Below are 25436 nucleotides of genomic sequence, written 5' to 3' on the forward strand. Positions count from 1 at the left end.
GCATGGAGAGAGGATTGGCTGACTGGCAGAAGGCAGAGAGTGGGGATAAATGGGGTCTTTTTCAGGATGGCAGCCAGTGACTAACAGCCAGTGACTAGTGGTGTGCCTGAGGTTCGGTGTTGGAATCACAACTTTTCACAGTATACATTAACGATCTGGAAGGAACTGAGGGCAGTGTTGCTACGTTTGCAGATGATACAAAGATACGTGCAGGGACAGATAGTATTGAGGAAGCAGGGGGCTGCAGAAGGATTTGGACAAGCTAGGAGAGTGGGCAAAGAAGTGGCAGATGGAATACAATGTGGCAAAGTGTGAGGTTAGGAACTTGGAGGCAGAGACTATTTTCTGAGTGAGGAAATGCTTAGGAAATCAGAAACACAAAGGGACTTGGGAGGCCTTGTTCACGGTTCTCTTAAGGTTAATGTGCAGGTTTAGTCAGCAGTTAGGAATGCAAATGTAATGCTAGCGTTTATGTCGAGAGGGCTAGAATACAAGAGTTGGGATGTACTTTTGAGGCGGTATAAGACTCTGGTTCGACCCTATTTGGAGTATTGTGAGCAGTTTTGGGCCCCGTATCTAAGGAAAGATGTGCTGGCCTTGGAAAGGGTCCAGAGGAGGTTCACAAGAATGATCCCTGGAATGAATAGCTTGTCATATGAGGAATGGTTAAGGACTCCGGTTCTATACTCGTTGGAGTTTAGAAGGATGAGGGGGGGGGGGATCTTATTGAAAGTTGCAGGATACTACGAGGCCTGGATAGAGTGGATGTGGAGAGGATGTTTCCACTTGTAGGTAAAACTAGAATCCGAGGGCACAGCCTCAGACTGAAGGTACGATCCTTTAAAACAGAGATGAGGAGGAATTTCTTCAGTCAGAGGGTGGTGAATCTGTGGAACTCTTGCCGCAGAAGGCTGTGGGAGGCCAAATCACAGTGTCTTTACGACAGAGATAGATAGGTTCATGATTATGGGGAGAAGGCAGGAGAATGGGAAACATACCAGCCATGATTGAATGGCGGAGCAGACTTGATGAGCCGAGTGGCCTAATTCTGCTCCTGTGTCTTATGGTCTTAAAATAAATGCCATGCCAGCTGGGAAGGCCTGAGTTTGAGATTGGTGAGTGTTTAAGAAGAGTGCTGTCTCAGTTTTTTATACTCTAAAGTTGCTCAATTTATTTGGTGAATAATGTATAGGTTTAAGTGAATTGGTTTTCATTCCGAGGTTGTCCAGCAACTTAGATTCCCAGGATGGTCATTGTCTTCTCTGTGTCCGTTTACACCAAAATCAACCAGCTCTGTTTGTAGCTACCTTTGGTAGACAGACTGACAGAAAGTGAATAGTTTTACTTCTCATCCTATCCTTGAAAGAAAATAGTAAGAACTGTTCTCCACACCTGAATTAGTAAGTGGGGCAGGTTTAGCACAGTGGGCTAAACAGCTGGCTTGTAATGCAGAACAATGCCAGCAGCGCGGGTTCAATTCCCGTACCAGCCTCCCCAAACAGCTGTCGGAATGTGGTGACGCAATAACTTCATTGAAGTGTACATGTGACAGTAAGCGATTATTATTTATTAGGGCAGCACGGTAGCACAGTGGTTAGCACAATTGCTTCACAGCTCCAGGGTCCCAGGTTCGATTCCGGCTTGGATCACTGTCTGTGCGGAGTCTGCACGTTCTCCTAGTGTGTGCGTAGGTTTCCTCCCACAGTCCAAAGATGTGCAGGTTAGGTAGATTGGTCACGCTAAGTTGCCCTCAGTGTCCAAAATTGCCCTTAGTGTTGGGTGGGGTGGAGTTGTGCGCTTGGGTGGGGTGCTCTTTCCAGGAGCCGGTGTGGACTCGATGGGCCGGGCGGCCTCCTTCTGCACTGTAAATTCTATGTAAGTGCTGAAATGAATTTTGTTCAGCCTATTATAAATATGTCATTCAGTTAATGTTTTTAAAATCCATACTCTGGTGCTTTAGCATTCTCCTGTGGTTGGTTGAAGCAACTACATCTATCTATTCAGAAAGGAAAGTCTCGGGCACTTCCACACTCTCTGGAGAAAAAGGTCTTGGGGTGTGATTTCACTTTTTTTAAAAAGGAGTCCGTTCTGGGTGGGAATCGAGCAGTTGTTTCAAGCACCTGGAACAACCCTGCTAGCTAACGGCCCCCCCCACCCCCCCAACAACCACCACCACACACACACACCCTCCCCATTAAGCAGGGTAGCTTCCAATTAATTTGGGCATTGGGCATCTAGTTTCATTTTGGCCCTGCCAATGCCGCACTTAGTTGAATATCCTGCACTGATTGGAGCTCCTCAGTGCAGGAAGAGATCAGGGCGGCATTTTAAAATGGTGCCCCAATCTCTCAGTGCCCCCCCCCCCCCCAACACCACCACCACTCCTGTTTGGGGCTCCACAAGCCCCACACACCCTTCCTCAGCACCCTACCACATAGCCCCCCAGAATCCCACCGCATACCCCTGGACCCGATAGCTTGGCACCTTGGCAATGCCAACCTGGCAATGCCATCTGGGCCCCTGGCAGTATCTCCGATCGCCTGGGAGACCCCCCTCTCCCCCCACAAAAGTGCGGTTCCACCTGGTCCCCGTTTCTGGGAACCAGTGCTGAACGGCGCTCAGCTAGGGTGGTCTCAGCTAGGGTGGTCTCAGCCAGGTCGATAGATGCCGGGTGGCCGTTCAATCCGGTGGCTGCATGGTGAAGTGAGCTTTTAAGCTCTTTTAGCTATTCGAGTCTGGGTCCTGCCCATTGTGGGTGGGATCCAGATCGTGCCGTCTCATGCGATCACATTCGGGGCGAGATCTCGGTAGATCTCACAAGGCGTAATGACCGTTGGGAATCCCGGTAGAGGCCTCTCCCGGGATCTACTGGCCTATCCCGCTCCGATTCTGGCGGGATGCAGCGGGTAAATTGCACCCTTAATCTCAAAAGATTTTTTTTCTTTCAAACATCAATATAGTTTTCATAAGAAATGAAACGGACATTTTGTTCCCCCCTGAATGTTAAGCAGAATTAGAACCAGAAAATATCTACAGTGCAAAAGGAGGCAATTCAGCCCATTGAGTCTGCACGGACCCTGTGAAAGTGCATCCTACCTAGCCCCCCCCCCCCACTCTATTTCCGTAACCGCATAACCCTATCTAACATGGACATCTTTGGACTATGGGATGATGCTTTCTTAAGATGGGAGCAGGAAACATACTCCTCCACCACCACACACACCCTCCCCATTAAGCAGGGTAGCTTCCAATTAATTTGGTTTATCTTTTTGTCTTCCTGGTATCTGTTGTTTACTGCTACGGTTCATTCATTAAATTTCCATGTTCAGATGGAGATTCTGTCATGTGTTGGGGGGGACGGGACAAAATCACTTGGGATGCAGTACCTTTAAGAACTTGGCTATGTTACTTTCCCACGCTCGGCCTTAAATAACTCCTTGATAGTGGGAATTAAACTTTACAAACCTTTTTCTGAGAAAACCACCCCATGACAACATTGGGCAGACTATCTCAGTGGTAGGTAATATAATGTTACCATCTTCGGCATACAAAAATGTTGATTCAAGCATAACGTTGTTCCTGATATTTTAGTTTAAGATACTTCACAGAAGGAAGTTTATTTCTATGTTTCAGGTAATGCAAATGATGTTTTTGATTGTCTGTTTGTCACTTTATTTATGCTTAGTTTTTACTTTATATTCGTGCAGAGCTTGCCTGACGAAAAGCGGAAATGGAGGATCACGAACATAAATCAAAACTATGAGCTTTGTGACACTTATCCACCAGTCTTGGTGGTTCCAGGCAGTGCCAGTGATGACGATTTGCGGAAAATTGCAGCCTTCAGGTCCAAGGGTCGATTACCGGTGGGTATGGCAAAAATAGATATCTATATATATATATATATATATTATATAAAATATACCTTTCATACTGAATTATTTTTTAAAGGAAATATCAAAAGGGAATTTGTTTCAAAATGTTGTCGTTTCCAAGTCTTCCCATCTTTTCTCCATCTTGGGTCATTTCCCATTTTCCAAAATTCCAAGTTGAATCGCATGGGGAAAAAATGATTGACTTGTTAAAAAGGCAACGTTTTCAATTTACATTCGGATTATCCTATTGTAATTATTTACTCCTCGTCAACAGATAATTAAAGAGCCTATTTTAGTGGAAGAGGGAGGTGGGTGGTGGGAATCATGGTACGTGGGTCAAGTGACACCTGTTGTATTCCGTGTGTTTATTTTGTCGATATGACCACATGAAATAGCCATGAGTTCAGTTTTAAAAATCAACTCTTGCAATGATTTGTGTTAACATTTGTTTCAGGTATTATCCTGGATACACCCAGACAATCAAGCTGTGATTGTTCGTTGTAGTCAGCCTCTGGTTGGCATGAGTGGAAAACGCAGCAAAGACGATGAAAAGTATCTTGATATTATTAGAGAGTCCAATGGGCAGACCCAGAAGTTAACCATCTTTGATGCAAGACCAAGCGTCAATGCAGTAGCCAACAAGGTGTGTAAAGATGTAAAGGCAGAGGGATCGTGCACTTTAGGGTGTAGTGGTTAGGTAGTGGTTAGGATAATAGGCTAGTAACTTTAATTTTCTTCAGGATCTGGCTTCTATGTAATGAGTCCACATTACTGTGCAACCCTCTACTGTGACTTGGTGAACCGCTCATATAAAAACGCAAAATGCTGGAATATTCAGCAGGTAACTGCAGCATCTTTCAACAGAGAAACAAAGTTCAGGGCGATGGCATTTTCCTCAGAATATTTCCAAAGATGCTGCCAGACCTACTGAGTATTTCCATCATTTTCCAAGTTTGTTTTGTATTCTCAGCATGCACAGTATTTTGCTTTTGTAGCAAGCTGCCCAGATGTGCAATTAATGAAAGAATATTCTTCTTGGGGCCACTAAAGGTGGGTAATAAATGTAGCTTTTAGTATTTCTGACACTCCAAGAAGAATTTAGAAAGAATAGAGTGACTCTCTGGAGATGAGGATGGTCTTCCCCGCTGCATTCTTTGAGTTGACTGCCGCCACGTTCCCTGATTTTTATTTACTTCTGGGTCACATTGTGTATGAGAAACCTGTTCCACTTTACTCTTTGACTCGTCCCATTGCCAGGCCATCTCCTACAAGACTAGTATTGTTTGAAATAATAAAATGGGCCACGGTGTTCCAGTCTGATATTGAAGGTAATTGTTTAAAAGACCTCATTCAAAAAGCATGAAAAAGTAGCAACATAAAAGGAAAGGATTAAAGGTTCATTCTGAATGAAAATTAAGACAAAAACATTGTAAGTAAATGAAAAGTAAAAGCAACTGTCAATATTTTAATTCTGGCCCATGCTTGAAGGGTATGGTTTAAGAGTATCCCTAATTTTGTGTCGTTGAAATCTTTTTATTGTAACCAGTGAAGCAATTTAATAATATTTGTGTTGTGTACTTTAGCACATGTAGTGAAGTGTATTAATTATCGCCCCAGACATATTAACTACATTAAATCTCCAAAGTTGCTAATTAGCTACATCATGGGTTACATATAGCTGCGGCCAGGGTTTCCATTCTGACGTAACTAGTTCTATTTAGATTATCATAGATTATCATAGAATTTACAGTGCAGAAGGAGGCCATTCGACCCATCGAGTCTGCACCGGCTCTTGGAAAGAGCACCCTACCCAAAGTCAACACCTCCACCCTATCCCCATAACCCAGTAACCCCACCCAACACTAAGGGCAATTTTGGACACTAAGGGCAATTTATCATGGCCAATCCACCTAACCTTCACATCTTTGGACTGTGGGAGGAAACCGGAGCACCCGGAGGAAACCCACGCACACACTGGGAGGACGTGCAGACTCCGCACAGACAGTGACCCAAGCCGGAATCGAACCTGGGACCCTGGAGCTGTGAAGCAATTGTGCTATCCACAAGGCTACCGTGCTGCCCCACGGTTAAAAGTTAGTGTATTAGTCAAAGACCCATCACATGTAAATCTGTGAAAAGCGTTTTAAATGTTTCATTCTCTTTATTTGTGATTAGTTAATGTAATATTAAATTCCAGCATATTCCTTCCTCTAAATTGTGAAAATATTGTGCAAGATTTCAAGAGGTTACTATCTGCTATGTTCAAATTGGTGCTCAAGTTCTGAAGTGTGCATTTCTTGCCTGCCCCACCCTGGTACAATGTCTGATTTTCTTGTTTAGTTACAAAGGCTAGTTTTAGTTTGCATTGCAAGTAATTGGGGAAAAAATACCGTATTAAATCCCACTCTCTCTTCAGGCCACAGGAGGGGGCTATGAAGGTGATGATGCCTATCAGAAAGCAGAAGTCATCTTCCTCGACATTCACAATATTCACGTTATGAGGGAATCTCTAAGGAAGTTAAAGGACATTGTGTACCCTAGCGTCGAGGAATCCCACTGGCTGTCAAGTCTTGAGTCAACGCACTGGTTAGAGCATATTAAGGTGAGATATTGATTTGTGATTCGCTATCTGTTGCGTTAGTTATTAAGAGATTATTTTTGAAAGCAGGTTAGCAATTAATAAAATAAATAAAGAAGCAAGATGAACATCTAGCAATCTAGTTTTTGGTGAGCATCATAAATATTTTAGTTTATTTTACATATAAACTCTGGGATTAGACTGCTATGAAATGGGATGTAACAGTTAACATTACACATCCACACAAATAAACTTGTCTTTACTGCTCTAGTTGAGTTTTCATATGAATTAGGTTGTGTTTTGCTTGGAAGTGATCCTTAGTTAGCATTGTTATTTCCATTTAAAATTCATAAACATGCAAACACGTTGTGCAACTTATATTTTTATATGTAGTTTGTTCTGGCAGGGGCAATTCGAGTAGCAGATAAGGTTTCATCTGGGAAAAGTTCAGCATTGATTCATTGCAGTGATGGCTGGGACCGTACTGCACAGCTTACTTCCCTGGCTCTGCTGATGCTTGATAGCTTTTATCGAACAGCAAAAGGTTTTGAAGTACTTATTGAAAAGGAGTGGATAAGTTTTGGACACAAATTTGCAACGGTAAGAATACCAAAATCAGACTTCATCGTATCAGAACTGCATTTTCTGATTGGGGTGTTAATGCCATTTGTTTGTCTGAGACCTTTCAATACCTTTTTTGGCGAGTTGAAATTTTTGACATCACTTTAGCTGTTGATGTAAGGAAACCTGCTTATAATGAATTTGATATTGTGAAACTTCAGTCAAACTTAAGTCCTATAGAGACAAAAGGATAAATTAATTTGTTTCATAGTGAAACTCTCAGGAGCAGTGGAACATAGCTGCAGAAATTGGTGCCAGAATTATAAGTAACCTAAATTTTGTCTGCACATTGATCTCTTGATTGCAATTCACAAAACATTTGTTCTAGTTTGGGCCCAGCAAAAGACCTTTCACAAGAACTCGGATCTTTTTAAGCAGTAAACTGTCCATTGGGTTTATCTGCTCTATTGCATTTCATTGAAGGATTGATTTCTCTAAAGTGACTATTTGAAAGCTCTGCTATAATATTCAATTAAATTTTCAACTGGAAGGTTTCAATGTACTTAAATGTGCTCAGGGATTTTCACAGTAACTTCATTGCAGTGTTAATGTAAGCCTGCTTGTGACACTAATAAAGATTATTAAATCGTACATTAATTGTATTTTTTAATGTTTGCATTCGGTGTACAGCAACTGGGGATTCATATGTGCCCCACCTAAATAGGAATAAACTGACACTTTGAGGGCGAGGTTCAGAGATGGATGTTTGTTGTGTGTATCTCTGTTTTTTTTTTTAAAAAAGAAGCTTTAGTCTATAGATTGGCTCCAATTCTGTCCTTCACCGCTTGACTCTCCGGAATGTAACAAGCTCTCTGTAGTGTTGTTTGTTATTTTACCCCATCTTTGCGAAAAGACGACTGCAGCAGGTGTATACTTCCCTCGGCAGTTACAGACGGCACGTTATTGGCAGCACGGTAGCATAGTGGTTAGCACTGTTGCTTCACAGCGCCATGGTCCCGGGTTTGATTCCCCGCTTGGGTCACTTTCTGTGTGGAGTCTGCATGTTCTCCCTGTGTCTGCGTGGGTTTCCTCCCAATGCTCCGGTTTCCTCCCACAAGTCCCGAAAGACGAGTTTGTTAGGTGAATTGGACATTCTGAATTCTCACTCAGTGTACCCGAACAGTTGCCGGAATGTGGCAGCTAGGGGATTTTCACAGTAACTTCATTGCAGTGTTAATGTAATGTGACAATAATAAAAATAATAACGATTCATCACACCACTGGAGAGAGAATTCTTTCCAAAGTCTCAGCTCTCTGGTGTTCTCTGGACAGTAATCCTAAAGTACAAAACCTGATAGAAAGAGGACCAAGAGGCACCAGGCGTGTACAACATCTCAATTTATGTTACATAGCCGCATTCAGATCCATACAGCCTCTCCTCAGTTTGCTATCAATAGTCTTTGTGAAAATGCTCAAATTTAAAAAAAAAAAAAAGTTGGTCAGCCCCGGAACGAAAAGAACGGAAATAGTTTTTGGTGTAGACCCTCAGCTCTGATAACAATTCTCTCTAGCCTGTCCATAGGATGTTGCAGCACTATTACTGGAAAATCAGGTTATTGTTATTCCAGTTTCACTAATGTGAATCAATAATTATAATTTTTCCTCAAGTTAAAAATCGCCTGTAATTTTAATTGATGCAAGTTTAGATGGTGAGTTTTGACAAAATAGAAGTTAACTTACTTTTTTTACTTTAGAGAATAGGGCATGGTGACAAGAACCATGCAGATGCAGATCGGTCTCCTATATTTCTGCAGTTCATTGACTGTGTGTGGCAAATGACAAAGCAAGTAAGTAGGTTTAATATTAATTGGGGGAAATGCAATATGTTCCTGCTTTTTATGATTGAAGTGCAAGATAGACAACTATTGGACATCACACTTCTGAAGCTTTTGATTATTCCACAGAAAGAATGCGCGCTGCAACTGTCTGAGTCGAAGCTAGATTGTCCTCATGTCATGACCCTGAGATCAACTTCCGACCACCAATGAGTGCCGTTACCCCCTGTTTCCACCTTTCTAGCATTGCACAACTTCGCTGCAAGCTCCGCTCATCTGATGCTGAAACCCTCATTCCTTTTTTACCTCTGAGTTTGACTATTTTTCTGCCCCCATGTCTGGTCTCCCACATTCTAAATTTGGGCTGCAAAGTTTGCATGACCGTTTGAGCTTATTCACATCGAGTCCTGTTTAATGTCACCTCTGTACCCGCTGAACAACCTTGGCTCCCAGTCTAGCTTGATCTTGATTTTAAAATTCTCATACTTTTAGTCATCCTGTGGCCTCACCCTATCCCTTGCAATTCTTAATCTCCTCAAACCTTATCGCCCTTCAAGATACTTGCACGCCTCTAATTCTGGCCTTCTGAGCATCCGCAATTTGAATCACTCCGCCATTGGAGGTTGTTCCTTCAGCTTCCTCGGCTCCAAGCCGTAGAATACCCTCCTTACATCTCTCATATCCTCCTTTAAGATACTCCTTAAAACCTACGTCTTTGACCAAACTTTTGGCCGCCTGACTGAATAGCTCCTTGTGTCTGATGCCAATATCAGTGCAAGTCTTTCTTTGTGGCTTGTTGTCACATTTTGTTTTCTAATTCTGCAAATCTCCTTGGGACATTTTATTACATCAAAGGTGCAATATAAGTTGTAAAAGGTTTACATTTACAGGAATGTGAGGGTAACGGGTATGTAGTAGGTTAAAACTAGCATCCTGGAGCATTTGGCTTTCCAGCAACGTGTATATTTCCAATACTGTTGTGACAGTCCTGTTCATCTAAACTCTTAGGCTGGTGGACTGGACACTGGGGAGGTAACCAGTTTGGACAAGCAGGCAGTGTGGTCTTTTCTTTTTTTTTTATAAATGTTTTATTGAAAATTTTTTCCCAAACAACAATTTTTCCCCTCTTACAAAGCAAACGCAACAATAACAATACAGAAATTTTAAACAATACACAAGTAACAAAACCCCTTTATCTTTGACCTAAACTAACCCCCCCCCCCGGGTTGCTGCTGCTGGTCATCTGTCTTCCCTCTAACGTTCCCCTAGGTAGTCGAGAAATGGCTGCCACCGCCTGGTGAACCCTTGAGCCAATCCTCTCAGGGCAAACTTTATCTGCTCCAGTTTAATGAACCCCGCCATATCATTTACCCAGGCCTCCAGTCCGGGGGGTTTCGCCTCCTTCCACATGAGTAGGATCCTGCGCCGGGCTACTAGGGACGCAAAGGCCACAACGTCGGCCTCTTTCGCCTCCTGCACTCCCGGCTCTTCCGCAACTCCAAATAGAGCTAACCCCCAGCCTGGTTTGACCCGGGCCTTCACCACCCGCGAAATCACTCCCGTCACTCCCTTCCAATACCCTTCCAGTGCCGGGCATGCCCAAAACATATGTGCGTGGTTTGCCGGGCTCCCACCACACCTCCCACATTTGTCCTCCACTCCAAAGAACCTGCTCAATCTTGCTCCCGTTATGTGTGCTCTATGTAGCACCTTAAATTGAATCAGGCTAAGCCTGGCGCATGAGGAAGAGGAATTTACCCTGCTTAGGGCATCAGCCCACATACCCTCCTCTATCTCCTCCCCTAGTTCTTCTTCCCACTTTCCTTTTAGTTCGCCCACCGACTCCTCCCCCTCTTCCCTCATCTCTCGGTAAATCTCTGACACCTTGCCCTCTCCGACCCACACCCCTGAAAGCACCCTGTCCTGTATCCCCTGTGTCGGGAGCAACGGAAATTCCCTCACCTGTTGTCTAGTAAATGCCCTCACCTGCATATACCTCAAGAAATTTCCCCGGGGCAACTTATACTTTTCCTCCAATGCTCCCAAGCTCGCAAAAGTCCCATCTATAAATAAATCTCCCACCCTCCTAATTCCCAACTGGAACCAGCTCTGAAATCCTCCATCCATTCTTCCTGGGGCGAACCTATGGTTGTTCCTGATTGGGGACCCCACCAGGGCTCCCCGCACCCCTCTCTGTCGCCTCCACTGTCCCCAGATATTCAATGTTGCCGCCACCACCGGGTTTGTGGTAAACTTTTTAGGTGAGATCGGTAGCGGCGCCGTCACCAGCGCCTCTAAACTCGTCCCTTTACAGGACTTTCTCTCCAGTCTTTCCCACGCCGCTCCCTCACCCTCCATCATCCATTTACGTATCATTGCCACATTGGCGGCCCAATAGTAATCGCCCAAGTTCGGTAGTGCCAATCCTCCTCTGTCCCTACTACGCTGAAGGAACCCCCTCCTTACTCTCGGAAGTGTGGTCTTTTCTTTTAGACAAATGTGGCATAGACACTGAGCAAAAGGCAATATTGGGTTTTGGGAAAAAAGGTATTGTACAAGGCGGACTGCGAGAGACATGGAGCTGCTGTCCTCGGATGTAGGGCAGAATACAGATGGGTTATTCTGTTTAAACTAAGGAAAATACGCTACTTAAATGGGGTAGTGTCAGATATTATTTGGCATCTATATGTTGACTATAGGTTGCATCCAATTGAACTAACCTACTCTGATCAGAACAATTCCTCAGCACGTTTATCTTCCACAAGCACAATTTGAACCAAACCTTGCTTCATCTAGTGTTAACTTGGTCCGTCTTCAGAGGGATTTCACAAAACATGCTGGAAAGGGATGCATTTCATTGACGTTATTTTTTCCCTTGGCTCTAGTTTCCGACAGCTTTTCAGTTTAATGAGCTTTTCTTGATTACCATTCTGGATCACCTGTACAGCTGCCGATTTGGGACTTTCCTTTATACCTGTGAACAGCAGCGGTCAAAGGAGGTTGGTACATGCAGATTTTGGAAGCTTTCTATTAATCATCTAGTGGGGATCAACAAGATGCATCCAGTAGTATTGTTCTTTTTGTATTATCCGCAACCAACTGATCCGATTTAAGTTCTGCAGTCCTGCCACATCCAGCCGTGAATGGTGGTGGACAATTAAACAACACACTGGAGGAGGAGGCTCCACAAATATCCCCATCTTCATTGATGGAGGTGCTCACCACATCCGTGCTAAAGCATTCGCAACAATCATCAGCCAGAAATGCCGAGTGGGTGATCCATCTCTGCTTCCCCTCGACGTCCCAGCATTTCAGACGTCAGTCGTTAGCTAACTCGATTCGTTCCACGTGATATCGAGAAATGGCAGAAGGCACTGGATACTGCAAGGTCTGTGGGCCTTGACAATATTCCAGCAATAGGACTGAAGACTTGTGCTCCAGAACCTGCCGCGCCCATAGCTAAGCTGTTCTAGTACAGCTACAATGCTGGCATTTACCCAGTAATGTGGAAAATTGCCCAGGTATGTCCTGTGCACGAGAAACAGGACAAACCCAACCCAAGCATTTGCCGCCCCATCAATCTACTCTTGATCATAAGTAAAGTGATGGAAGGGGTCATCAACAGTGCCACCTAGTGGCATTTAGTCAGCAATAATCTGCCTACTGACGCTCAGTTTGGGTTCCACCAGGGTCACTCAGTTCTTGTCCTCATTACAGCCCTGGTTCAAACGTGACCAAAAAAGCTGAATGTCAGACGTGAGGGTGACTGCCCTTGACATCAAAGCAGCATTTGACAGATGTATGGCATCAAAGAATCCTTGCAAAACTAGAGTCAATGGGAATCGAGGAAAACCCTCCGCTGGTTAGAGGCATTCCTGGCACAAAGGAAGATGTTTGTACTGATTGGAGGTCAATCATCTCAGCTCTAGGACGTCATTGCAGGAATTCCTCAGGATAGTGTCCTTAGTCCAACCATCTTCAGTGCTTCATCAAAGACTTTGCTTCTCTGATAAGGCCAAAGGTGGGAATGTTCGCGGATGGCTGCACAATGTTCAGCACAATTCACAACTCCTCAGATACTGAAGCAGTCCATGTCCAAATACAGCAAGATCTGGACAATATCCAGGGTTGGGCTGACAAGTGGCAAGTTACATTCGTGCCACACAAGTGCCAGGCAATTACCACCATCAACTCGCGAGGATTTAATCATCATCCCTTGACATTTAATGGCATTACCATCACTGCATTCCCCACCATGAACATCCTCGGGTTACCATTGACCAGGAACTGATCTGGACTAGCCATATAAATGCTGTGACTATTAAAGCAAGTCATAGGCTGGGAATCCTGCTTGAAGTTACTCACCACCTGACTCCCCAAAGTCTATCCACCATCTACAAGTGACGAGTCAGGAGTGTAATGGAGTACTCCCCATTTGACTGGATGAGTGTAGCTCCAACAACACTCAAAAAGCTTGACCATCCAGGACAAAGCCCACTTGATAGCTACCCCTTCACTCCCTACACCATCGACGAACAGTGACAGCCGTGTGTACCATCTACAAGATGTATTGCAGGAACTCACCAAGGTTCCTCCAGCAGCACTGTACAACCCCATAATCACTGCCATCTACAAGGACGAGCAGCAGATACCTGGGAACACCACCACCTGGAGATTCCTCTTCAAGTCATTCACCATCCTGACCTGGAAATATATTGCTGTTCCTTCGCTGTCGCTGGGTCAAATTTCTAGAATTCCCTCCCTATCAGCATTGTGGGCGTACTTATACCTCAGTGACTGCAGCAGTTCAAGACAGCTCACTACCACCTTCTGAAGGGTGATTAGGGATGGCAATTAGGGATTAGCATGGTAGCATTGTGGATAGCACAATTGCTTCACAGCTCCAGGGTCCCAGGTTCGATTCTGGCTTGGGTCACTGTCTGTGCGGAGTCTGCACATCCTCCCCGTGTGTGCGTGGGTTTTCTCCGGGTGCTCCGGTTTCCTCCCACAGTCCAAAGATGCGCAGGTTAGGTGGATTGGCCATGATAAATTGCCCTTAGTATCCAAAATTGCCCTTAGTGTTGGGTGGGGTTACTGGGTTAAGGGGATAGGGTGGAGGTGTTGACCTTGGGTAGGGTGCTCTTTCCAAGAGCCGGTGCAGACTTGATGGGCTGAATGGCCTCCTTCTGCACTGTAAATTCTATGATCTATCTATGATGATGCTGGCCTAACCAGGTAAGCCGACATCCCATAAATATATATTTTTAAATCTGTTAAAGTACTTCATTACCTGTCCCGTAACATTTTAAGATGTGGAGGGGATAGAGTTAATAAAATGTAATATATTTCATGCGCTGTGTGTATAACTTCATTTTATAAATTAAGATTGTGCTAGGAATGTGGAACTTTCAATTAACTCTGATTAGGTCACTGGTCGATTTTGTGTAGGTGTTGACTGCTATTTTAATCATGGACCAATATTTTTCCAGAAAAGTCGACTTGTGTCACTCTTAAATGCTTTGGATTGTATTAATAAATTGGGCACGATCTGTTGATCCTGTTAGCCACGAGCGCAAATCCTGTAATGGCCACTAAATCTCGCGAGCAGCCAAAAACGGGATTTGCACTGGTGAGATCTTCCCTGGCCCTCCAATTGGCAGGAATAAATTTTCCATTTGAGGGCCTCAATTGATCCACTGGCAGGCAGGCTGTCTAACTTCATTACTGGTGTAGTTCTGGTGGGAGCAGATGGTGGGCAGGCCACCAGTTGGCTTTAATGAGCACTCCCACCTTCAAAACTGCTGGTGGGCAAGTGTGAAATCCCACCCCGAGTTTGCTTCTGAATGCTGTCCCTTCCTGCTGCTTGTCGTCATTGCAATTCTCCACCTCCATCTTCTCTTTGCTTTCTTTTTCTTTTGTACGACTTGCACAACGTTTCTTTCTGTCCCTCTATCTTTATGTCTGTTTAAAATAGTGCATGTTTCAAGGCCTGGATCTTTGTGTTCTATCCTTGGATATTGAACCAGAGCTTTCATCTTGGGTATCAGCATAACTTTGTAATCGAGTAATTTCAGTTTAGATGTACCTATACTAGTATAAATGCCTCTCCACGAGACTGATAACTTGAACTTGGGAAATAGTGGATGAAAATAACATATGCCATGTGTATTCAAATGAATCAACAGTGGCGAAATGCACATGCCTGTTTTCTTTCTATTTGTTTATTGCTGGCAAGGCTGGCCTCTATTCCCACTCCCTCCCCTGTCTTAAGGCGATGGAAGGCTTCCTTAAACTGTTGCGATTTGTGTGCTGTTAGGTAGGATTTTGACCTAACAATGCTGATAGAACAGTGATATATTCCAAGTCAGGATGCTGAGTCTCTTGGGCTGCCAATCAGCAGGCTGCTTTGCCCTGGATGGTGTTGGTCATTTTGAGTGTTTTCGGAGCTGCACTCATCCAGGAAAGTGAAAAGTATTTCATCACGTTCCTCACTTGTGCCTTGGAGATGGTGGCCAGGCTTTGGGAAGTCGGGAGGTGAGTTACTCCCAGTAGAATTCCCAACCTTTCACCTGATCTTGCAGTGATGGTACTTGTATGGCTCGTCCATTAAGTTTCTGGTCAGTGGTAGCCCCCAGGATGTTGATGGTGGGGGTGGAATCAGTAGTTCACAGGACTGCAGAGCTTTGACCTGATCTGCTGGTTGGAAGATTGCTTAATTCCATCTACAGCATGCTGCTTGTGCTGTTCAGAGGCATGTAATCCCATATTGTAGCTTCACGAGCGTGGCACCTTGTTAAGTATGCCTGGTGCTGCTCCTGGCATGTTCTTTTGGCACTCTTCATCGAGCAGGATTGTTTCCTCAGCTTGATGGTAATGATAAAGTAAGGGATATACTGGGCCTTGAGGCTGCAGACCATGGTGGAATACAATTCCCACAAAGCCCAGCAGATGCTGGTTTCCAAAGAGAAAATGCTGGAAAATCTCAGCAGGTCTGGCAGCATCTGCAGGGAGAGAAAAGAGCTAATGTTTCGAGTCCAGATGACCCTTTGTTCAAACCCTTTTATCCAGATGCTGGTTTCCAACTCTTAGATCTGTTCTGAATCAGTGCCAATGGTAGCATCACACAACATGCTGGAGGGTTTCTTCAGTATGAAGATGGGACTTTGTCTTCACAAGGACTGTATGGTGGTGACTCCTACCAATACTGCCATGGATAGATGCGTCTGCGACAAGGTCAAGTAGATTTTTCCCTCATGTTGGTTCCCTCACCACCTGTCGCAGGCCCAGTGCAGCAGCTATGTTCTTTAGGGCTCGACCAACTCAGTCAGTGATGGTGTTTTCAAGCCACATTTGGTCATGGACATTGAAGTACCCCACCCAGTGTACATTTTGAGCCCTTGCTACTCTCAGTGCTTCTTCCAAGTGGCATTCAACATGGGAGACGCACTGATTCATCAGCTAAGGGAAGGCAGTAGGTGATGACCTGCAGCAAGTTTCCTGCTGACATTTGCATTTGTAGTTTTTCTATTTGTGCAACCTTTAAGTCATGCTTTTGTTTTGTTGATTCAAGGAATTGCGGAAAAAAACTGTGTCCTTATGGTCTTGTATAAACAGCGAAATTGACAAGTACATTAATCCCTTTTATACAAAAGACCAACACCGTGTACTCTACCCAGTAGCCAGCATGCGGCACTTGGATCTCTGGGTCAACTATTACATTCGGTGGAACCCTTGGTTCAGGCAACAGGTATGTAATAATCAGGAGTAAGAATGCAATATCTCTAAGGATATGGTACGAAGCCTTACAACACCAGGTTAAAGTCCAACAGGTTTGTTTCGATGTCACTAGCTTTCGGAGCGCTGCTCCTTCCTCAGGTGAATGCAGAGGTCTGTTCCAGAAACACATATATAGACAAATTCAAAGATGCCAAACAATGCTAGGAATGCGAGCATTAGCAGGTGATTAAACCTTTACAGATCCAGAGATGGGGTAACCCCAGGTTAAAGAGGTGTAAATTGTATCAAGCCAGGACAGTTGGTAGGATTTCGCAGGCCAGATGGTGGGGGATGAATGTAATGCGACATGAATCCCAGGTCCCGGTTGAGGCCGCACTCATGTGTGCGGAACTTGGCTATAAGTTTCTGCTCGGAGATTCTGCGTTGTCGCGGGTCCTGAAGGCCGCCTTGGAGAACGCTTACCCGGAGATCAGAGGCTGAATGCCCTTGACTGCTGAAGTGTTCCCCGACTGGAAGGGAACATTCCTGCCTGGTGATTGTTGCGCGATGTCCGTTCATTCGTTGTCGCAGCGTCTTCATGGTCTCGCCAATGTACCACGCTTCGGGACATCCTTTCCTGCAGCGTATGAGGTAGACAACGTTCGACTCGGCCAACGTTGTCTACCTCATACGCTGCAGGAAAGGATGTCCCGAAGCGTGGTACATTGGCGTTCTCCAAGGCGGCCTTCAGGACCCGCGACAACGCAGAATCGCCGAACAGAAACTTATAGCCAAGTTCCGCACACATGAGTGCGGCCTCAACCGGGACCTGGGATTCATGTCGCATTACATTCATCCCCCACCATCTGGCCTGCGAAATCCTACCAACTGTCCTGGCTTGAGACAATTCACACCTCTTTAACCTGAGGTTACCCCATCTCTGGATCTGTAAAGATTTAATCACCTGCTAATGCTCGCATTCCTAGCATTGTTTGGCATCTTTGAATTTGTCTATATATGTGTTTCTGGAACAGACCTCTGCATTCACCTGAGGAAGGAGCAGCGCTCCGAAAGCTAGTGACATCGAAACAAACCTGGTGGACTTTAACCTGGTGTTGTAAGACTTCGTACTGTGCTCACCCCAGTCCAACGCCGGCATCTCCACATCATGGCTACCATCTAAGGATATGGACGTTTTATGGGTGTGAGGCACCCCATTATTGGTCATCTTCTATGGAGAAATACCTTGCTTTGTTAGGCACTGGTCCAAGTGACATTGTGAATTAATCTAATAGGATTTTGCAGATAACTATGTCCTATCCTGGGCGGCATAGTGGTTAGCACTGCTGCCTATGGCGCTGAGGACCTGGGTTCAATCCCGGTCCCGGGTCATTGTCCTTGTGGAGTTTGTACATTCTCCCCGTGTCTGCGTGGGTTTCATGCCCACAATCCATAGATGTGCAGGTTAGGTGGGTTGGCCATGCTAAATTGTCTCTTAATAAGAAAAAAAATAATTGGGTACTCTAAATTTATTTTCTAAAAAATCTGATGTCCTATCCTTTGTGAGGAAACATGTTGGTAGAGAACACAACATGCAGTCATTTAAGGCACAGAAGGAAGATTTTCAACACATCAAGTCCATACTGGCTCTGCCTGTAGTCCCTGGTGTATGTGCAGACCTATGTACAGATGTACAGATCACTACAAGGGAAATCAAAAATGCCATTTTCATTTCAGTTGTCCACACTGCAAAGCCCCCTGGGACATGCAATTAATCTAAAGACGGTTTCCTGTTTACTTAGAAACTTTGTTAATGCATAAATTAAATCAGTTTCCAAGCTGACAGTTTGGGATTTCCACAAATTCCATCCATGTTATGCAGACATTACAAATGTCCCGAGATATGTTTGCATATTCTGAAAGCTCCAGAAAGTTCTACGATTGTGCTGAACCTTCCAACTGTAGTAAACTGGCACAGCACTGTAATAAGTTCATTGCTGAAGCATTTACAATCTGTGTCTTACAATTCATTATTCTGTTCATTTTACTCACAAGGGCAGCGCGGCATTACAGTGGGTAGCACTGTTGCTTCACTGCCCCAGGGTCCCAGGTTCGATTCCCGACTTGGGTCACTGTCTGTGCGGAGTCTGCACGTTCTCCCTGTATCTGCGTGGGTTTCCTCCGGGTGCTCCTGTTTCCTCCCACAAGTCTCGAAAAATGTGCTTGCTAGGTGAATTGGACACTCTGAATTCTCCCAGTGTACCCGATCAGTGGCGACAAGGGGCTTTTCACAGTAACTTCATTGCAGTGTTAATGTAAGCCTACTTGTGACACTGATAAAGATTATCATTATTTCTGAGTTTCCGTATTTGCAGTATTTTGCTTTTGAATTAAAATATTTTTGGATTAACACTGTTAATCTGCTTTGTATTTTCATTGATGCGACTGTACCCAGGAATAGAACAGAAATTCACAAAAGTTAGCCGAAAGGAATGCCAGTAGTGATTGAACTTTGGTGTGCAACGTATGTCGTGTTGAGAACCTGGTGCATCAGATTTCTGAGCAAACATCACAGTCGTGAATTCCAGTGAATGCGATAAAACTATTTCAGCAATCACTGGAAATATTAATTGTTTGAACGAATGAATATCTGGATATTTTCCTCATTGCTATTAAATGTTAACGTTTAGTTAATCTTTCCTGTCCCCTCTCTGAGCAGCAGGACCCAGTACAACAGCGCTACAAAGAATTATTGGTTGTACGAGAGCAATTACTGAAGAAACTAGAGGAATTACAAATTTCAGATTCTCCGACGGGAATGCTTCCCCACGTTTCCAATTCGTCCACCTCATCTTCTCCAGTGCCAGTGTCTCCACGCTCACAGACAACACTTTGAGATGTGTGCATAGAATTCTGAATACTTAACAGTACTAATTACCTTAGAGACTCTATATAATTCTATATAAGCTATACTGCAGCATGTTTAAAAGAATGCTGGACGGGGGTGTTGATTTATTTGCATGTTAATACTATAATTTTCCATTTATACAAAAAGTGAATTAAAAGTATTTTGATAAATGGCGTCGTTCTAAATGATGTGCCTTCGTTTAAATGGTAGCAGGCTGCCATTTATTTAGGGTTACTGTCCTATTTCTGTCTGAGTCAGTCGAGGTGCTGACCTTCTCAATCACTGAGTCGAAGAAAACTGTGGAATTACTCATCTCAAATCCATGAGTAGTGAAGGGTCTGAGAAGACGGCTGTCAAGGCTCTATGGATTACTGCAAGAACTGACCAGAAAATCCTGAATCGGTGTTACATGGATTATGTGGCTTGCACTGCAAATTACTGATCACATACTGCTTCCTGCTTAAATGGTGTTCCCTAAGTAATGAAAGTAGTGCTACAGTATGAATGTAGGTAGTGCTGTAGTATGAATGGAGATGTAAGGGTCAGTGCCAAAGAAAAGACAACTAGGCTAGAAAAAAACTTGAAAACAAAATGAGGGTGGGGGGTGAAATTGGCAGTTGGCGGTATCGCAATACAGGGCAATCGACAGCACATTTTACACTACCCAGAGTAATGAATGCTGATTTGCAATTGCCCATGACATGCTGCTGCCAAAGTGGAATTCAGCCCCCTGATGTATTTTTGTATGACTAGCTGGTAATTTTCGTCTATTCCTTCCCTGCCGTCTTTTGTGTTTTCATCTTTTTCAGTCTCAAAACCAAGACTTGGGTAAACTGTAACCAGTTTATTTCAATGAATATTTTACAGCCAGAGTTCTCATTTGTTTTGTACGCAGAATGTTCCCTGAATGGAAGTGTCACCCAAACGTGCGGCCTTTGCAATAAACCTGATATTTGAGACAAATGTTTGCATTCCTAGCGGGGCTTTCCAGGTGCACGTTTTAAGCTCATGTAATTGGCCGAAGTATTTCCCCACTCATTTTTGTATCATTTGCCAGGAGCTTAAAATGTTATGCATAATTTAAACAAATTTGAATTAAATTTATTAAACTATAGTGAATTATGCCTTGAAAATGCTGATTTATTTTATTGTCAAGCCTTTTACATCAGTTATACTGATATTAAGTGAAGTTACATTTACGGTTCTGTCCAAATATTTTGCTTTTAATGGGCCAGTAAACAATACTGACTGATTTTGAAAATGTATAACTATATCTGAAGCATTTTAGCAGCTACTTATCCTTGGCTTTAATTATTTTGATTCCTTGCAGTTGTGGATCTGAAAATAATGTAGTGGGGCTTAAACAATGGCCGCCTTAAACTTGAGAGTTACTGTTGACACTGTTTATACCTCAACCAAACAGTTGTCTGATATTTTGCTGGAGGATTCATTCATCTAAAATGGTAACCATGTAAATAGCTGCATTGAAATAGTGGACAAGGGAATGCTATTAATAATACCACCAATAATTTGTAGTCTTTCTCTAGTGTTACAAATGTGTTTTCTAGTAAAGCCTAATTGTTTAGCTTAATGTTCCTTTCAGTAATATACGTAGGCTTGTTTGCCCTTCAATTTTTTATTTCTGTTTATATCAGTGATATAATATTCATGAATATTATTTCAGGAATTTCACGCTTATTATGTTTGGGCCATTTGCATTGGAGTTATTTTTCTTTTCATGCATCCCTGGCACTACAATATTCGGCCTGATTCATTGATATTGAGAATTTAGCTAAGTTGATTAAGAAGGATGTGAATACCTGACAGCATGGGTTGACGATTCAGTTCAGTGCTGAGGGGGTGCTGCATTGTCGAAGGTGTTCGGAAGAGATATTAAACCAGGGGATCATACAGCAACTCGTGGATTTTATGGCACTATCCTTGGAGCAGCAGCAGGGGATTTTCTCGTCAACCACATTATTTGGTCATTCATTCCGTTCCTGTTTGCGGCACTTTGTTAAACGCAGATTTTACACGTGCAAGAGTTGCAACTTCAAAGAGTAATTAATTGGCTCTGAAGTGCTTCAGAGACATCTGAAAGACATTACACATATAAATGCAAATTTGTTCTTTCCGATTTATTGAGCGCAATTGGTCTAATTCAAAATTGGTATATTATCCAAATCAAATTTGGGTGTTTTAATTCCATTTAGGTGTTTCCTGGCTTCTGCCATTTACACCTTATTCCATGCACCAGGGCAACCAACCCCTGGAGAAATTATATTTAGCCTTCGGGATAATATACAAAAGTTTGAATTTGTTGAGTCACTACTCTATATTTTAAACTTAGTTAAACTTAATTAACTCTAATTTAACCAGTAGATTAAACGTTTGTATATGTTGGGAGCTGTGCATGTTTAGAGAATGGTGGTCATTAGGGAAGAACTTGATAAGTTGAAATCCTCGCCATTATCCGACATCCAGTTGCTTCCTAAATTTTCCATTGCAAGTGATTGCTCGTGGAGTTGGCACAATTTCCTTCATTTTTGAGGTAGGTAGGCCTGCTACCAATTGCTACCTCGGTTAAAAATGCTTTAACATTAAAAGAAATTGAACTCGAAGCTCAGAAATTCTAATTGGTTTCAGACGCAGTATTCAGTAATGAGTGTTGCAATGCTTACTCTTTGTCTTAACATGATAAATTATGAATTGTTTAATCATTCCCATTTTTCAATAATCTTAACAAAATAACGGAGTTCCAGACTGGTTAACCATTTTACTTTTGATGCCTAATCGATATCTTAGAACATATTCCTTTCATTTAAGTAGCAAACTGTAATAACCAAAGGTCTTTATTCTGTGGGCTATGAAGCATTCGTAATTAAAGAAAGATGGAATGAATTTACAGGGCGACAGATTAAACTGTTACATTAAAGCTGATGCTCGCAGAATCTGCATATGTTTACAAATTGTATTTCTTTTGGCCATACAGCATTGCTGTCATATTTCTTGCCGTTTAGTATTCAGACATAGCTGCAGCTTGCTGACGGTCGGAATTACTAGCCTGTTGTGTAATAACTACAAAAAATGGAAATTTGGGACTGAAATGTTTTGGTATGCTGCACATATTGCATTGCGACTACTGATTTGTATGTATTAATTTTATTTAATGTTGTCCTCAAAGAAAACACTTTCCTTTGAAACGGGTGTCTGATGAAAAATGGGCTTTTGTAACTGCATAAAAATAAGTAAATGGGAATACATTATACTTCTGAAAGGGCACTTGGGGATTGATGGGATACAGTGCATTTTGCAGGGGAGGAAGTCATTAAATGTGGAAGCCCTTCTGAATATATAACCCATTGTTAATCCTCTGTTGAATGCTTTTTAACCGCAACTGTACACTTAATTTCATGAAAAATTTTGAAATTTAAAAGAACCACTTTTTAAAACCATTTTCATGACCGTTAATTGATCTGTTAATCCATTATGACAAAATAAATACAGCACTTGCATATATTTATTATTACACGGGTTAAAATAGAATCTCAGACATCCCACACGTAACTTAAACATGGTGTGGTCTTAATGCGGTTTTCACTTTGTTTGAGTCGGTGTCCATTTTGTGTGTTATTTAGATGTACTTGACAATAATGCTTTGCCACTGGAGAATGGACCAGAAACAATCGGCAAGAGGGTGAAATTCATGCATTCATTAACTCTGGCAAAAATTATGGTTTCTGTATTTTAAGCTGGAATGGAGCCGTGATACTTTCATTAATGTTTTTGTAAATATCTCCATGTAAGAATTTCATCCCCTTGCTGGAGGTGTAGCAATTTGTATTTTGTTCATGTGTTTTTTTGAACATATTTAATTATGCTCAGGATATTTGCCTTTAAATTAGCAATTTTTTTTTCTCCCCCACACATCTGCAGTTTCTGAAAGCTGCACACATTCATGAGGTGTCAAATTACTGATTATATAGACCCAAATGTTGATGATACAGTAAGCAAAGATAAATAATGGAACATGGACTAAGATAATGGAAGACACTCCACTTTTCACAAGCTTTACTTTGACAAATTTATTATAACTAACAGTGTATAAGATTGATCTACGTTGTATGTTCCCCCTGTGTAGTCAAGTATGCTACTGCCTAGTTATTGTGAAATAAAAACCATTACATGTAATGTATCTCTTCAAATATTTTAATATTTTTATCAACATATTAAACACTAATTTCTGACTCACCAATACTTTAAAAGACTTTGTCCACATTTCCTGCTCCTCACACTTCAGAGATCACTGTGCTGTACCTAATGCAAGTTTGTGTTGGATTCTGCACATTGAAAACAAAGACAGACATTTTGTTAGCTAACTCGTCTGCCCCAGAATACACCAGAGCTGGAGTCTGCAGTAGCTTTATTGACCTAGCCAAAAATGAAGGCACAGATATAATCTTCAACGTTTAAATTAATTCATTTCTATTTACTTCACCGGAATAAAACACTCTTGCATTATCTTGGCCGTAAAGTGTCCGCAATGTGCGATTAACCCGTATTTGTTCATAGAATCATAGAATACCAAAAGTGCAGAAGGAGGACAATCGGCCCATCTAGTCTACACAGACGCTCTGAAAGAGTACCCTACCTAGGCCCACTCCACTCTATCCCTGTAAACCCTTAGACCCCACCTAACCTTTGGACTCAATGGGCAATTTAGCATGGCCAACCTACCTAACACGCACATCTTTGGACTGTGGGAGAAAACTAGAGCACCCGGAGGAAACCCACGCAGACACGGGGAGAACGTACAAACTCCACAGTCACCCAAGGTTGGAATTGAGCCCAGGCAGCAGTGCTAACCACTGTGCCACTGTGTCCGATTCAGGCAGCATGCAAACATTTTGCTGTTGGATCATTTACAGGATTTCCGTGAGCAGTGGGTGCAAACATGCTGTAACATAGCCGCTTGCCTGAGAGGAGGGCTGTGCAAAATTGAGAAGCGTGTCCACTTTATCTCGCCTGTGCTGTCTGAAGATTATTTTTCAGAAAACGAACTCAATTATTGGCAAAGAACTTGAAATTTAAAACTTTGAAGTTTTCAACTAAGTAAGAAAGTTATTGATTTTGAATTGTTTGCTTAAGTTGGATTTTGTGACCTTAATGCAACTCATTGGCAGTGGAACCTTATTCAGCGATCACTCGCTAGCGAATTTGATTGTCCACCTAGGAAACTCCAGGTTCATAGATCATAGACTTTACAGTGCAGAAGGAGGCCATTCGGCCCATTGAGTCTGCACCGGCTCTTGGAAAGAGCACCCCACCCAAGGTCCACACCTCCACCCTATCCCCATAACCCAGTAACCCCACCCAACACTATGGGCAATTTTGGACACTATGGGCAATTTATCATGGCCAATCCACCTAACCGGCACATCTTTGGATTGTGGGAGGAAGCACCCGTAGGAAACCCACGCACACATGGGGAGGATGTGCAGACTCCGCACAGACAGTGACTCAAGCCGGAATCGAACCTGGGACCCTGGAGCTGTGAAGCATTTGTGCTATCCACAATGTGGGTTCTGTGTTTTCTTGCATGGCTGATGAGTCCGATCCAAGAGCCGCATTTTTGACCGCATACTTGGCATTGTTTCCGGGAGGTGGGTGCGGCCTTTGGACTTGGATCGCTGGTATTCCTTTCTCCGGCTACTTTTCCAGGCCGCCACTTGCCGTCAGATGTCTTGTATTGTGTCCCTTCAATCAGGAGGTTCCTCCATGTAGGTCTCTTCTGAGCAAGGGTCTCCCAGGCGTTGATGTCTATGTTGCATTTCTTGAGTAAGCCTTCAGGGTGTCTTTGAAGTGCTTCCTTTGTCGTCCTCATGTTCAGAAGCCTTTGGGCTGGGTGAAGAAGATTTGCTTTGGCAGTCGGGATTCTGGCATCCTAAACACATAGCCAGCCCAGC

At 43.2% G+C, this 25436-nt stretch overlaps 1 protein-coding gene across 1 annotated transcript in view; it reads left to right on the forward strand.

Annotated features, from left to right (window-relative positions):
* Positions 1-23725, forward strand: part of mtm1 (myotubularin 1) — a 149489-nt gene extending 125764 nt beyond the window's left edge. Inside the window, exons 8-15 of the mRNA XM_072505866.1 lie at positions 3708-3863; positions 4327-4515; positions 6289-6474; positions 6844-7050; positions 8766-8858; positions 11732-11845; positions 16417-16593; positions 19282-23725. Of these exons, the coding sequence (XP_072361967.1) occupies positions 3708-3863; positions 4327-4515; positions 6289-6474; positions 6844-7050; positions 8766-8858; positions 11732-11845; positions 16417-16593; positions 19282-19458 (1299 nt within the window). The 3' untranslated portion in view covers positions 19459-23725. The remainder of the gene's footprint in view (positions 1-3707; positions 3864-4326; positions 4516-6288; positions 6475-6843; positions 7051-8765; positions 8859-11731; positions 11846-16416; positions 16594-19281) is intronic.
* The last annotated feature ends 1711 nt before the right edge of the window (positions 23726-25436 follow it).

This window comes from Scyliorhinus torazame, chromosome 5 (genome assembly GCF_047496885.1).
Source record: "Scyliorhinus torazame isolate Kashiwa2021f chromosome 5, sScyTor2.1, whole genome shotgun sequence".
Classification (NCBI taxonomy): domain Eukaryota; kingdom Metazoa; phylum Chordata; class Chondrichthyes; order Carcharhiniformes; family Scyliorhinidae; genus Scyliorhinus; species Scyliorhinus torazame.